This window comes from Belonocnema kinseyi, chromosome 3 (assembly GCF_010883055.1).
Source record: "Belonocnema kinseyi isolate 2016_QV_RU_SX_M_011 chromosome 3, B_treatae_v1, whole genome shotgun sequence".
NCBI lineage: Eukaryota > Metazoa > Arthropoda > Insecta > Hymenoptera > Cynipidae > Belonocnema > Belonocnema kinseyi.
This window is the reverse complement of record NC_046659.1, coordinates 65480893-65496052: the sequence shown is the minus strand read 5'-3', so window position 1 is coordinate 65496052 and position 15160 is coordinate 65480893. Positions and strand designations below refer to the sequence as shown.

General features: G+C 27.7%; 1 protein-coding gene across 2 annotated transcripts in view; it reads left to right on the top strand.

The window, feature by feature from the left end:
* The first annotated feature begins 55 nt into the window (after nt 1–55).
* Nucleotides 56–15160, top strand: part of LOC117168941 (zinc transporter ZIP11) — a 152810-nt gene continuing 137705 nt past the window's right edge. The window contains exons 1-4 of one of the 2 annotated variants that reach the window (XM_033354932.1): nt 58–165; nt 370–909; nt 9589–9970; nt 13244–13395. In XM_033354932.1, coding sequence (XP_033210823.1) covers nt 802–909; nt 9589–9970; nt 13244–13395 — 642 coding nt within the window. In that variant the 5' untranslated portion in view covers nt 58–165; nt 370–801. Of the gene's footprint in view, nt 910–9588; nt 9971–13243; nt 13396–15160 lie in introns of both variants that reach the window. The other variant, XM_033354933.1, reaches the window with a different exon arrangement.

Below are 15160 nucleotides of genomic sequence, written 5' to 3'. Positions count from 1 at the left end.
CGCCACGTCACAAAATTTAGGTTAGATTGGAGTGTGGTCAGCTTCCAGTGTGTATGTGTATTGACCGATTTGACAAGCCTTTTGCACGTGCAAGAACGGCTCACGTTTTTTTGTCGGATAATTCGGACTGATCGGGCGTTAATGAACCGACATTATGGGCAGCAAGTGAGAATAAATGTAGATTCATAACTGAAAATTGAACTAGGACTATTGTAAAATTAAATTAATTGAATAACTTCGTATACGACTGATAAGATCATAAAGTGCATGTGTGGCGCTTGCGAAATTATCTTTCATCATCAACATTAACAGTATCATTATATGCATCTCAATTCATTATCATAAATTAAACGAATCAAATAAATACAGGTAGGAGCGATAAGACTGTAAAAAAGTGTGTGTGTTTGCCAAATCATAATTCATTATCAACATCAACCCCTTAAATTTGGCATAGTTTCTGAATGATTTGTTTGTTGCGTTTATTTTATCATACTTTTTATAAATGACTATGTCTGTGATTGAGAAAAGAGCTTTTGAATAATTAATTCATTATAAGTAAAGCTTATAATTGCGGGGAGTTTGCATATTCATCATTTAATGGATCGTGGACAATGTCAGAGTAACTTTTAAGACTTCTTCAGGAGTGGAGTTGGGTGACGATAGTGTTGGTGATATGGTGGTGGTAGTTGTGACAAGGGGGACTGAGTGCAAGCCAGCGAGAATTCAACAGTTCCATTCAATTCGCATTGAGGGCAGACATCAACTCTAGGAAATTATTTGAATTTGAAAATAGAAACAATCATGTTGAGAGGATATTCGCCGATTACCCAAGCCCTTTTGGGAACATTGTTCACATGGGGTTCTACGGCTGCTGGTGCTGCCCTGGTTATTTTTATTAGAGGAAAACAAGTGAGTTTTAATAGATTGTTTTTAATTTATTGTTTCTTTGTTGTTGTGATTTCTTCTTTATGCTAAAATTTGTCATCTCTTATTCCTAAACATTTAGGTTTATTACTCTGTATAACTCACCCCTATCGAGAAACATAACCTACTTTCCAATATGCCGCAACCTGTTTTATGTTTTCGCGCCAAATACTTATTTCAAATTATTTTTGACAGTACTTAGATGTAGGGTTTGTGTATTTTTATGTTATGATTTTTATAGAACTAAAATCATTCTCGGGTAATTTAGTTATGAATAAAATTACAATTGCAGTAAAATGAAGTTATTTTTTGAAATATTTTTGTTACTTTTTCGATGTAATCGTTGGTCTTTCGCAAGAGTTAAATCATTTAAAAAAAGGGACTATTTACACGTGACTACAAAATCTGGCCCTTTGTATCGAAATTTTATTAAAAATAGCCCCATTTCCAGCTCCGCAAACCGAAATATTGTTAAACGTAGCCACAGCCTTTAAAAATATGTCATTTATCTCATTTGCATAAACCTCTTTTAAAAACTTGCCATAATTAAAAAAAAATCCATAAGAACATCACAGCGTGTCTTCTAAGCGGGAAATATCCGAGAATAAAAAAACGGGAATTACCTTGGAATAAAAATTAGAACCAGGAATAACATTCAAAGTTTTCGACGATGTGATATTTTTTTATTCGTGATAATAAGAAAAATAAATTTGAATGTTTACTGTTTAAAGTTGCGATTCATAAGATACAGTTTTTTTTAGAATTTATTAAATTTAAATAATTTTTTAACAATTTAGAACAATGTTTAAGCTTTGAGCAGTTGATATTCTCTAAGAGTTATAACAATTATTAATGAATACGAAATTCTACTTTGTTTAGCAAGACCTTTTCAATTTGAACTCTTTTTTAATTTTTAAATGTTTTTTTAAGAATAACGCTTTTTAAAATAAAATTTCTATCGTATTTTGCAAATCAAGAAATGTAGATCAGTGTTCTTTTTTTAATAAACTTGTAGATTATTTATGGCTAAAAAATTAAGATTTGTTCAAAATTTCTTTTGGGATTTTTTTATAAATAAAAACTAGACATGTAAATATTATTCAAATCCATCAAAAAATAATATACCATTTTTTAGTTTTGTTCAACTAAATTATTGTGTTAATGGATGGGTTAGGGGGGGGGCACCGCTTTTTACACACATTTTTTTAATTCAAAATATTTGTTAAAAAGTCGTACTTTTTCGCTTGAAAATTCAATAATGCGATTGACATTTTTTTCTCTATTGACTGAAAAATGTTGTTTGATTACGAATTTGACTATTTTTTTAACACTGGTCTTTTTGTTTTTAAAATGTATTATTTTTCTATACATGGTATATGGGGATGTTATGCGTCTGAGTAAACAATAATTACAATAAGATTTAGATATAGAATGTGACATACTTCAGACCAGATGATCTATCTGGTCTGAAGTATGTCACATTCTACATCTAACTCTATTTATAATTATTTTTGTATAGAAATTTCATTTTACTTGGTTATAAATGCAACTGCCTGGTTGATGATTAATCTGTTTCGATTGAAAATGAACTTTTTTGTTGAAAATTAAACAATTTGGTAGAAAATTCAACTATTTGGCCCAAAGTTGAATTTACTATGTACCTGAAGTCCCGAACGTTCAAATGAACGATATTCTTTATTGATAATTATGTAAACTATAAAAAGGGCTAAAATGTTTGTTCATTTATATTGGAATTCATTTATTATTGAAACAGAATTATAATGCATATTTTAAAATGCAGTTGAAACAATATTCATGGATAAAATCAAAATGGGGAAAAATATTTCTTTCATTTGAACGTTCGGAACTTCAGCTACATGAATTTTTTTGTTGAAAATTCATTTCTTTTTTTATTGAAAATTTATGTTTTTGAATCAGAATTTAACTGTTTCGTTTTCAGTTAAAAATTGATTATTTTCAGTAGAAAATTAATTAATTTTTTTTAATTCGTCTTATTTTGTAGAAAATTATTACTTTTAGTTGAAAATGTAATTACCTTTCTAAAGATTTATGTATTGTTTTCAAAATTATTATTTTTTGGTAGAAAATTTATTCTTTTGGTTAAAAATGTAACTATCTTGTTGAAAATGTATGTATTTTGTTGAAAATTAGTATTTTTTAGTAGAAAATCAATCCTGTCTTTGAAAATGTAACTATCTTGTTGAAATTTTGTAGTTCGAAAATGTTACGTAATATGGGGGGTGGGGGGTCAGAACTTACGGACTCTAATGAATGGGGTTATGTGGGTCAAAACTTCAGAAAATGAATACAATTCTGAAGATCTTTAAAGTATATATGGAAAATAGAATACAATTTCGATGTCATACTTATCTGCATAGATTTATTTATCATCGCAGTTGTTATTTTTTAAACATGTGATTTTTCATTGTTTTTGGTATTCTTATTTTTAAATAAATTTATTTATGTATTCATAAATTAATAGTTAATATACATAGAAATAAATATGTATGTGTAAGAATTTTTCCTATTTAGAGTACCAAAAATAATAAACAAAATATATGTTTATAAAAATTACAACTGCCATGTTATTCAAATATGAGCAGGTACTGTGTTCATTTTTACCATATACCGTATATGAGAAAAATGTCAAAAATATTATTTTGTGCAAATATAATAAGATATCGCAATACATAAAATTGCTCTACGGAAAATTGTATGTCAAATGCGTTTTCTTCGAGCTTCTCGTAAGATGCAATTTGATATTTTGAATTGGGAAAAAACCTGTATAACCCGGGAATTTGTTTAAGCATTACATTTTGATCTAACAAAGAAATTTTAAATTTGAATGGCCTCGTAATTCACATTTCCTCCTCATTTGATTAAGAATAGAAAGTACAGTCATATACACTGTGAGAATTTTTGGGCCTGTCGAAATGATGTCAAGGGAAATTACAGTCAATTTACTTTTTCATAACTTTTTAAAGCCCACACCTTTCCTATTTCCAAGATATTATTTTCTAAATTTTTGTGATTTTAAGAGTTTTTTAATTGTTAACTATTTAATTTTTAATTCTTAAATAAATCAATTCCCGAAGGCTTGCTATTTAGAATTGTTCATTGTTCAAGACATGAAAAAACTGTTTTATTTTGAATGCTTACAATTTAAAATAAAATGCAATAGATCAATTTTTAACTATGCGAAAGAAAATATAAAAACATGAAGTCGTTAGTTGAGCAGTTATGTACATACGTAAAATGTTGTCATAAATATGACCGATTTAGGTAACCCACAAAACCAGTTAAGTAAAAATATAATTGTTATCACTTTAATATATTATTATAATGATTGAAAAAATAAAATAATATTAAAAATAAACCGATTTTTCTTAGAAGTATTAGAAAATAGAAATATTAATATTATACTATGTTTTAAAGTTACAATACCTGATTAATGTATTCCCTGTTAAGCCTTCTGATACTTTGTAATAATAATTCTTAAATTTTGGAAAATGGAATAAGAAGAAGGGAAATCGAATATTTAATTATAGATTCCGGAAAAGTGAGCTAATTTCAGGATTGAGATAATGAACTGACGAATAAATGTAAACAGATCTTATCTCATTCCTTTTTTCTGTACACCTTATAATTTTTATGAAAGGGGAAAATGAAAACAAGTACTATTTAATACTTTGATTTTTATTGGAAAACCCTATATTACTGCAAGATTTATCATCATCAGTAAGAGCGTTTAAACATTAATTTTTGGTGTATATATTATTTTTCTTTTCTACCTGGGGCTCGGATCGTCCGACTTTTTCAATTTTTTTTTCAATGCAACTTTTTCCAATTTGTTCTCCGAAATTTGCTACACTCTCTTTAATGGTAGAAAATAAATCTTTTGATTTAAAATGTACTTGTCTTTTAAAAATTTATTTTTCTGGTGTGAAATATCAACTACTTTGTTAAAAAATGATCTATTTTGTTGAAAATTCGTTTCTTTTGTTTGAAAATACAGCTATTTGGCTGTAAATGCAACTGTCGGTTAAAAATTTTGTTGTTGAAAACTTCACTATTTGGTTAAAAATTTATCTTTCTTGGTTGAAAGTGCTACGGTCTTTGGTTGAGTTTCAATCTGTTTTATTTAAATGTCCGACCAGTTGGTTGAAAATTTAATTATTTTGTTCAAAAGTTAGCTTATTTTGGCAAAAAATGCAACTATTTGTTGAACATTCGTTTCATTTTCGTTTAAAATGTCTATTTCTTTGTTGAAAATTATCTTTTTGTTGAAAGTTTAACTATTTAGATTGATAATCCAACTGATTTTTTGAGTTATTTTTGTAAGCAGAAAAACCTTTTTGCCGTAATCTTTAATTACTTTGTTAAAAACTCGTCTTTTTTGCTTGAAAGTTTTTAAATATTCGCTAGTAAAGTTTTTTTTAACCTAACTCTTTACTTAAATATTGATTGTTCGGGTTTCAAATTCAACTGTTTTTTTTTTAACTTTTTAACTAGTTTTTTTATAATGTTATTATTTCAGTCATTCAGTGTCTGATACTGCTTTTTACGTATCTTAAAAAATGTAATATTTTATTACTAAACCTATACAAAAATCGATAAGCTCCATATAAAGATGACTTTCCTTTTTTTTTCGTTCGCATTCAATTAATTTAGTAAATGGATTCGCATCCAGTTTTGTATGAGGAGAACTTAGTAAGTTCAGTTTTAAGTTTATTTTTGGTCATTATTTACATATTTTATTAAATGCTCTGCGTATTAAGTTTCTTATGCCTTAAAAAATGGTAGTTGCCTTTCAATTGACAAGCTTTTTAATTTTTATTTCCTCATTAAACACAGGTGTAATTTAATAAATTTTAGTAAGTCTTCCTAACACAGTAAAACCGTTCAAACGATATAATAATACGTACCTCTCAATTTATACGAAGTTATTGCAGTTTCTAATGACAGTCTTTGACATCATAAAGTTAAAGTGTTCGTATATTTTATTACAATTAATTATGAAGTTCTATACCTTGACATCAATGTTAGTTGATACTTAGGGAACATAGTTTCAGTTTTTGCGGAAGAAATGTTACTAGGTGTGAAAAACGTCCCTTTTTATTTTATTTATAATTGTAACTAAAAGATATTTCTTATTCTCTTCAAAATTTGAACAGGTAACCCAAGCTCTTTATAACTATGCAACTAGTCCTTAAACTTCTTCAAATAGCGTATAAAACTTTTCATTATCAAGAAGAAGATTGTGGAAGGTTAAGGTGGCAAGTGCAATATACATAAAATTATTATTAACATAAGCTAATTTATTTATAAGAATCAACCGTAAAGGAGTATACATTTTCAGTTTCGTTATTAATTGTTACACTTATAAATAGAAATTTTATTCAATATGATTAAATTAGACTTTTCATGTTGTTTCATTCATTTCAGTAAAGCTTTAAAACTATAACAAATGTTGAGAAATATTTTTAATAAATTTGTTTTTGTATTAGTCCTTTTTTGATGTTGTACTTTCGATTCATTGACAGGAATTGAACCTTGTCTTAAACCTAATGCACTAAATATTAAGGTAAAAGAAGTAACCTTGTCTAAAAAATATGAAACAGCTGTGACACAGTTTTCATTCTTATAAAAAGAAAAATACGATGTCCCTATTATGTAGCCTATCTCACTGATCTTCAGGATAAAAATAATAATATATAGATTGAACAATGTGTAATTGTGGAATCTCGTACTTTAAATATTTTCAATTTTGGGTCTTCATTACTAAGCGTATAGTTTTCAAATTAATTAATTTTAAAATGCAGTTTTGAAGACTTAAACAAATTTGTGAATAAAAATGTTCTAATTTGACCAACTGGAAATCTAAATTAATGAGTAATTTTTACAAATGAATAATAATAAAATATAAACGTCCAATTAAAATTTTATGAACAATTTTCAATTTTTCAGTAGGCAGTGTCTACGCGTATCGAAAAAATCTGTCTATTTGTACTTAAATTTTTGTATGAAAAGTCCCAACTACAGGTCCCACTATCCGTATCAAAAAAATTCGGCTATGCGTACCGAAATTTCGATACCCTGACTTCAAATTAATAGATTCATATTTAAACACTTTTAGTCTATTTTAAATACTATTCAAATATTGTTTCAGTCTCAAGTCTAAAATATTCCTTTTTTAACACATTTGATTTGAAACTTTTTAAATTAAATTTTTTTCTGAATTCGAATAGGGACATGTTGTTATTTTTAAGATTTGTATAGAATTAGAAGAGATGAAATTTTTGTTTTCAAGATTTCCTTACTTGGAAGAGGCACTTAATGTGTTTTACACTTTTATTTATTTGGAATTCAGGGAATTTTGGTTCATAATTATTTTTCTGATTTGTAAGAGGCCAATTTTTTATTTTTAACATTATTATTGAGTAGACGGGGGATACTTTGTTATTTTTAACATTCAGATGAAATAAGGGAACCAATTATTTGTAACTATGTACTGATTTAGAATAGAGACATGTTTAATATTTTACATATTTTAAATTAATATGATTTGACATGTAGAATTTAATTAGCATTTAATTTTTAAAAATTCAATCACAAAGCGTTAAAAGCTTTCATTTTGTACATGTAGATTATTGTGCGCTTGAATAAATAAATTCTGATTTGAAAATTTATTAAGGTTCAACTTTAAAAGTTTAAAATTCAAAAGAGTTCCACTGAGAGTGCTTTAATTCGAATTTTAGCTTCAATTACTTCAAATAAAAAAGTTTGAGTTTTAAGAGTTTTATTTTTAAAAATTAAATGGCCACAAGCAATTATTGTAAACCGACAACGAAACCGCGAAATGACCGGGAATTTTTTTTGTCGATTAAAACTGCCACCCTTTCAGCATTGTCTAAGATCACTGTTCTCTAAATCATAAAAAAATGGATTTTAAAATGCTTCTTCGTTAAAATTTCGTCTTTTTAAGTTGAAAATTCATCTATTTTTGTTATAATATAATCTTTTTTCTTAAATATCAAAACACTTTGGTTGAAAATCAATTTTTTTGGACTGAGCATTCAAATATTTTAATGGAAATTCTTCTTTTCTTTGTTGAATTTAACGTTTTTTGGTTTAGAATAACAATATTTTTGTTGTTGAAATCTCATCTGTTAAATTTTATTTACAAATAATCTTTCTTGGTTGAGAATTAACCTTTTTTGTTGGAAATTCAACTACTTAGTTAAACATGAACTACTTGGTCAAAAATTCATTATAGTTTTTTGGTTGAAAAATCATATATGTTTTGTTAATTAATCTTTTTGGTACAAAATTAATCTTCTTGGTTGAAAACTCGTATTTTCTGGTTAAAAATTCATCTATTTTGGTAGAATTGAATTCTTTTCTTAATAGAATTGAACTTCTGTTGGTTAAAAATAACAACTGTTTTCTTGAAAATTAATCTATTTTGTTTGAGGATTGAACTATGTAGATGAAAATTCGTCTTTTTATAGAATTCAACTGTTTTTGGTTTAAAATAAAAAATCTTTTGTTTCTTTGTTGAAAACTCATATTTTTTTGTCATTAGTTGAAACTTTTTTTTTGTTAAAAATTTACTTCTTTGGTTAAAATGTCGTTCTTATTGTTGTTGCTCACATGGAAAGGTTTCATATCGTATTAAGACGTTAATTAAGTCGTAATAGAATCCTAAAAAAATGGTATGAAAATAAAATGTTTGAATAAGAAAATATAGGAAAAAATTTAATTATTTTTTGTAATTATTTTCTTTAAAAAACTTAATTAAGCCTTTCAATCTACCCTTTCCATGCATTCCCTCCCTTATTTCACCTCCAATTCCATACCTTTCCTCCCTTACTCCACCTAAATTTCCCCTCCTTGGAAAAAAGTACAACGGACCGACACCCAATCGAAACCATAAGAGTTTCTGCCCAGTTCTACGAAACCCTAAAAATTCATCTATTTGGTTGAAAAACGGTATGTTTTTGTGGAAACTTCAGCTTTTTGGTTGAAAATGTAGGTATTTGGTTCAAAGTTATTTTTTGTTGTTTGAAAATTAGTCGTTTTGGTTGAAGAGTTAACTAATTTGTTGAAAAATATATTTTTTATTTTAATTCAACTGTTTTTGATTGTAAATTAAAATACTTTTTGTTGGAAATATCAACTATTACACATTTTGCTAAGAATTAATTTTTTTTCCAAAGATTCATGACTGGTTGAAAATTTAACTATTTTTTTCGAAAATTCCTTTTTTCTCGATTTAAAATGAGTTGTTTTAAACTAAAAATTAATTCCTGCATTTTTGGTGCTAAATGTATCCTTTTTAGTTAAAAACTTAACTAAATATTTGGTTGAAAATTCGTATATCTCACGTAATTTCTGGTTGGCCCCTTCTAAAATTTGGTTTGACTGTTTTCACTAAAAGTGTTAAAAATAAATGTATATTTATTAAAAATAAGTACTTAACATAAAAGACAAATTTAGACTGGTCAGGGAAAATATAAAATTGATTAGGGAAAGTCAAGTAATTCTGAAATTGGGACCTTGTAGCAACGCTGAAAGTTTCACTACTTATTTCGAATAAAAATTGAAAATAATTCTTATACAAAAATTGTCTTCTGTTTGCAGCGAAAGCTTCTGGATGCCAGTCTAGGATTCGCCGCTGGCGTGATGATGGCAGCAACTTATTGGTCGCTTTTGAAACCTGCAATTGAAATGTCCAAGGAGAGCAAAATTTATGGAAACGAAGGAGAATATGCGTTCATACCTGTCGGACTTGGGTTTTTCTTAGGCGCGGCTTTTGTGTATGGAACGGATGTGTTGATTACTACCCTCGGCATTCAGTCCCCCAATGTGCTTTTAGCAATGCAATCAGTCGGTACGAAACAAAGAAGCAAGACTCTTGCAAAACTAAAGAGTGACGAGGACTTAGACGATAATCAACTAGTTAGTGAAAAGAAAATTTCTGGCCGCAATATTTACTCATACGATGAGTCAACCACGATCGATGGTATTCGAATTCATTCTTTTTTTTTTGTAAAAAAAACTTCTTCTGTAGGCTTGAAAAATGGAATCAGTATACAGAACGTCGGTGTACACTCGCCCCTCTTTGATTTACTACATTTGACAGACTCTGGAGTAAGAATTGTTGAACTCTTTAAATCTCATCCCTGAACTGTTTATAATTTTCGTCAGTGCAATATTTTCTCAGTTGGAAAATGTTAAATACGGTTTTTGTAATCTCGGGGTGGTCTCTGGATCGCGAATGCATAAATGGACCAACTGTGTATTTGTAATTCTCATTAGGAAAACTTGTCTAATCATTTTAAATTCTTTTACATTGCTGTATGCAAAGTGTCTAGCTACCTTGAAAACCTTGAATACCTGGAATTCTCCTGGAATTTTTTTATCCTTGAAAGTCTGGAAATCTCTTGAATTTTCGTTGAGAACCTTTTTTTCTTTTTTTTTTTTAATTTTTGCTTATAAAACAATTATTTTATAAATATGCGAAGAGCAATTTAAATATTTTAGTCTATTATAAAAGAAACATCTTATCATTTGGAAGAATAAATCTTGCTGTTAAATTTTGTTAAGACTTTACTTTTTTGTAAAACTGCACTAATTACTATTTCATAGATTGCAGTAAACATACTTTTATATTTTGAATAATATTATAATTTTGTAAATCCTTCTCCGCTTAACATAGAAACAAACTTCCTCAACTCTTTACAATTTTTTAGTAAATCTTCTTAAAGGTACGAATTAATGACCTAAAATTTGCTAGCGACTTGCAAATTTTATTTTCAGTTTTTGGAGTAGTGTTTTCATTATTTTAAATAGTAAAAAATGTCAAATGTCGTATTCATTTATATTACTCAAGTGTTGAATAAAATATAACAGTATATATGATTATTTGTAGTAACTTTTAAAACCAAATTTATAAATACTTTAATTTAAAAATGTATGGTACGTGGTACAGTCTAAAAAATTGAATTTTATTAAGTCCACATTGTGCCATGTCCAAAATAGATTTTTTATTCTGTTGAATTTAATTTAATGAAAATTCATTTCATTACACTTTTTGATCGATCGTAAAAACATCGACCGAAAAAATTCAAAATGATTAGATTCCTTATTAATAGTACTACAATTTTTCTTTGTGGCATTACGAACAAATTAAAATAAAAACTCCTCACTAGTAGGCAAGTCGATAAAAATTTTTCAAATTTTGAATTTTTTATTTGTGAACAAAGTTTCAATTAATTTTGTGGCTAAAGTTTACGGAAGTAAATAACCTTGGCGAAAGAGTGGTAGAACGTTTTTTAGACGAAATATAATATTTTTAAAAAATGATGAAAAATTTTATTTTGTTAATTTGTTCGTAAAGTTTCAAAAAATATTTTTCATTTTTTAATGCTCATTTTTATAATCTAAGGAAATATGTACATATTTATAAGTTTAAAAACAATATTATTTTCTATTATTCGCAGATCCTGTATAAGCCGACTGTTGGTTTTTTTATATAATATTTTTTCTAATCTTGAGCATTCTTATTAAAAATTATTTAATTTTTTTGTTTTTTAATTTTTTAATATTTCATTTTTAAGCTTTACTTTGCAGTTTAGTTTATTGAATGTCTCAAATTTAAGATTGTCATTTTTTAAAGGCTTCAGTTTGAAAACTCGATTGACCGGAAAAAATTTCTAGACATACGAAACCAATTTTATTAAATTTTGTAGAACCCGAGCAGTGACAGTGTATTTTTCATTGACAGTTCAATTAAAAAATTTGTAATGTATGCCAAAATCAGAGTTTTTTTCTTTTGAAAAGTTTCTCTTTGCCCGAAAAACTGATTTTGGAAGTTTTTTATTTCAGGGTATCTTAATTTTCAACTATACAGCGAGTAATATTAAACATTTAGAAATGTACGATTTTGGCAGGCTAAGCCTTAAAATTATTTATTTTTAAAGGGCTAACAGTCTCCCATTTGACATTTAATTCTGCAATCTTCCAGGCTTCAGGTTTGATATTGTTCATTTGAACATTTCATTATAGAATGTTTATTAATTCAAAATAATTTTTTTGAATTCCTAATTTTAAGAATGCCATTTTTAAGGTCTTATCTTTAACATTTAATTTTTGCGGTTTCCAATTTAAAATTTTGGTAATAAATCCAATTTTAAATAGTTAAGCATTGAATCTTTTAATATTGAATGATAATTTTATAATTTCAACTCTTGGCATTTAAAATTGTTCAGTTTGAACACTTTAATATGAAAAGATTTGAGATTTTAGATCGTGGGTACTGTAATTGTGTCAGTTGGATAAACTCTAAATAAAATTTCTTCGATTGGATACAGTACTTAATATGAAAATTTTTTTAAATTTGCAGACTTGAAGTTCAAAATTGTATTGCTCGGGAAAAATGTCTGTAAACCAGAAAAATCGGTAAATTATTGGGAATCTTTGAAGAGTTTAGTGACCACCCTATGATTTTTGTAATCATCAAGTTTTTGAACCTAAAAAATATATTTTCGACTTCTTCAGCTACACTTACTTTCTGAAATAGTATTCATTTAGATGATCCATGAGACGTTTAAGTTCTTATTTCGGAAGGGTCTGTCATGGCAATAAAAAATAGTTCTTTTTTGTTTGTTTTATGATTTGCACTAATAAAATCTTAACATTATAGTTAGTTGGTTGACAAACTTTAACCCTATAGTCTGAGTATAATGCATGTAGTACACGCTACGCTCTCGAGATAAAATTGCATGACACTTAATTACGTAGACATGATTATTCTAACAATTGTATTTGAAAATGTTGGCACCTGAAAAGTCGTTTAACAATGAACAGTGACAAGCATTAAAAGTCCATAAACCTTGACTAAATTGCGCAAACAATCCTTGAAATTTCACTGCTTACACTTTAACAATATTATGCTTTTTAGAAGTAAAATCAGGAAGTGCATTAAGCAATACGTTTAACAGTTTCATTAATAAAACTCAAACTACTCTACTGTGAAAGAGTTTCATGCATTAACTGATCTTATTAGTCATGCCTGCAGATAAAAATTCATACTTTTACCTTATACTGAGGAAAAAGTTACAAGATTTATTCTTTCTCGTCGAAAGGTGGATTGTGGTAATACGATTAAGCAAATAATTCCTGTAAAAAGATAGATTTGCTTGAGTAGTGAGTACGCCTTTGTGACAAAAGTTTTTTTTTTAGATATTGGTGTAATGAGCAAAATAATTCAGCAACACGTGTGAATTTTTTTCAGGATTTTATGAGCAGAGTACAAGAAGAAGGCCTGCGGGTGGAATCCAGAGGCCGACCGAAGCTGAAGAGACGGGAACTCTTTACGAAGATCCTGGAAATGAGTTGAAAAACAATCAATGGAGGAGGATATTACTGCTCGTCGTTGCAATTACAGTAAGTTGACTATACAATTGATTTTAGGAATCAAAATTTAAATTATATTAAACTTAACAATTTTCGATCTGAATACTTCATAATGCAAAGTGAAGCACTTTTACAAATGTGCAATTTCAAATTTCGGCGGCAAAAATTGTACAATCAAAGCAGCGATAGAAAACGATACTAACCAAATTGAGATTTCTTCAAAAATCATACTTCCTGTCTTTTTTATACTTATTTCAGTGAAAAAATTAAGGTTTTGAAATTGTGTACCCTAAAGCTTAGCATTTAAATGTATTCAAGTATTTCGAAATTTCGAACAATTCATTTAAATGAATAGAGCTGCCATACAGTCACTTGAGTTACTTTTCAGTCACTTTCTAATAACTTTTTCAAAGAATAAGTCACTATAGTCACTTTTTCTTCATAAAAAGTAATTTTTATTCACTTTATTCATCTTTTGGTTAAAAATTAATTGAAAATCAACCTATTTACAATATTTTGAGAACATTTTAGGCTACATTTTAGGCATTTTAGACAACATTAAAATCTAAGTTATTTAAATCGACATATAAATACGGCAGTTAATTGTGACTAAGTAATTTTTTGCTTCAATTGGATACTTCCGCATATTTTGAGTACTAAAATATACTTAATGATTGGAGATATTATTATTAAAATTAGAAAATGTGCTTGCTAAACGATATATGTGCTATTTTTATTCATAATGCCAGGGAAAGCCAAGCGATGCTAAGTTCATCGTCATTGCCATTAGATTATTAAATGCTCATGCAGTGCCATATATTTTTTCACACTAGGATTATTAAATCGGTTGTAAATCTTACCTCTATAAACGTTTTGTGCTTCTCCTATAAAATTTGATTGATTGGATTTATGAGTGGTCAAAAATGCGTTGGAATTTTTTTTCAAATTGTTATACAATTCGCCCCCAAATTTGTAATCGTGACGACAATTTTCTTGTTTCTTTTTTAATTTAAATGTATTGCAATTTTATTTTAACTATGAGATGCTCAAAATAAATAATTTGTATTGTTAAATGTTACCTTCAACATATTTTTTAACAATATATTCAAATTAGAATTAGGTTTGACCGTTTATTGAAATCGTCACGATTACTAGGACATTTAGCATATATTTTAGTTTACTCTATTATACTTAAAATAATTGTGTTAATAAAATAAATTTAATTTCTGTCCAAAAAAATTTATATTTGTCTTCTTCTTTAAGTGGTTATGTAAAATTGTACTAGCTCCTTTATATTTTTTACCCCTTTTGAGTTTTAGATTTGTTTGCAATTTTCTAGTCTACTTATTGTTTTATCAATTAACTGATTAGATGTTCTAAAATTATTACACTTAATTACTCGATTTAGTATCCTATCCAATCATTACTTTGATGAGGTTTTAATTGACGATGGTTCTTTTCGGCCTTCTTATTCGTCGTGATTCAACTTCCATAATGTTCATATTCTGCGACCTTATTTCTACAATTTACGCGAAATGTCGAACTCAAAATGTAAATATAATCGAGAATATTGCCCGATCTTGCTTGCATATTCAAGTCGGGACCGGATGAGAGCAAACAGTTGAAAAAAAAAGAAATTCTCGTCTCTGCGTGCATCTCTATTTTCATGGTGAATTTGTGAAGCTCTTCGACTGGAGTAATTGCTAGAGTGATTGATCAGTGACCTGGGTCGAAGAAGTGTTGTGGAATGAACGTGTTGTTTATTTAAACTGCAGGGGAATTCTATGTTGATATA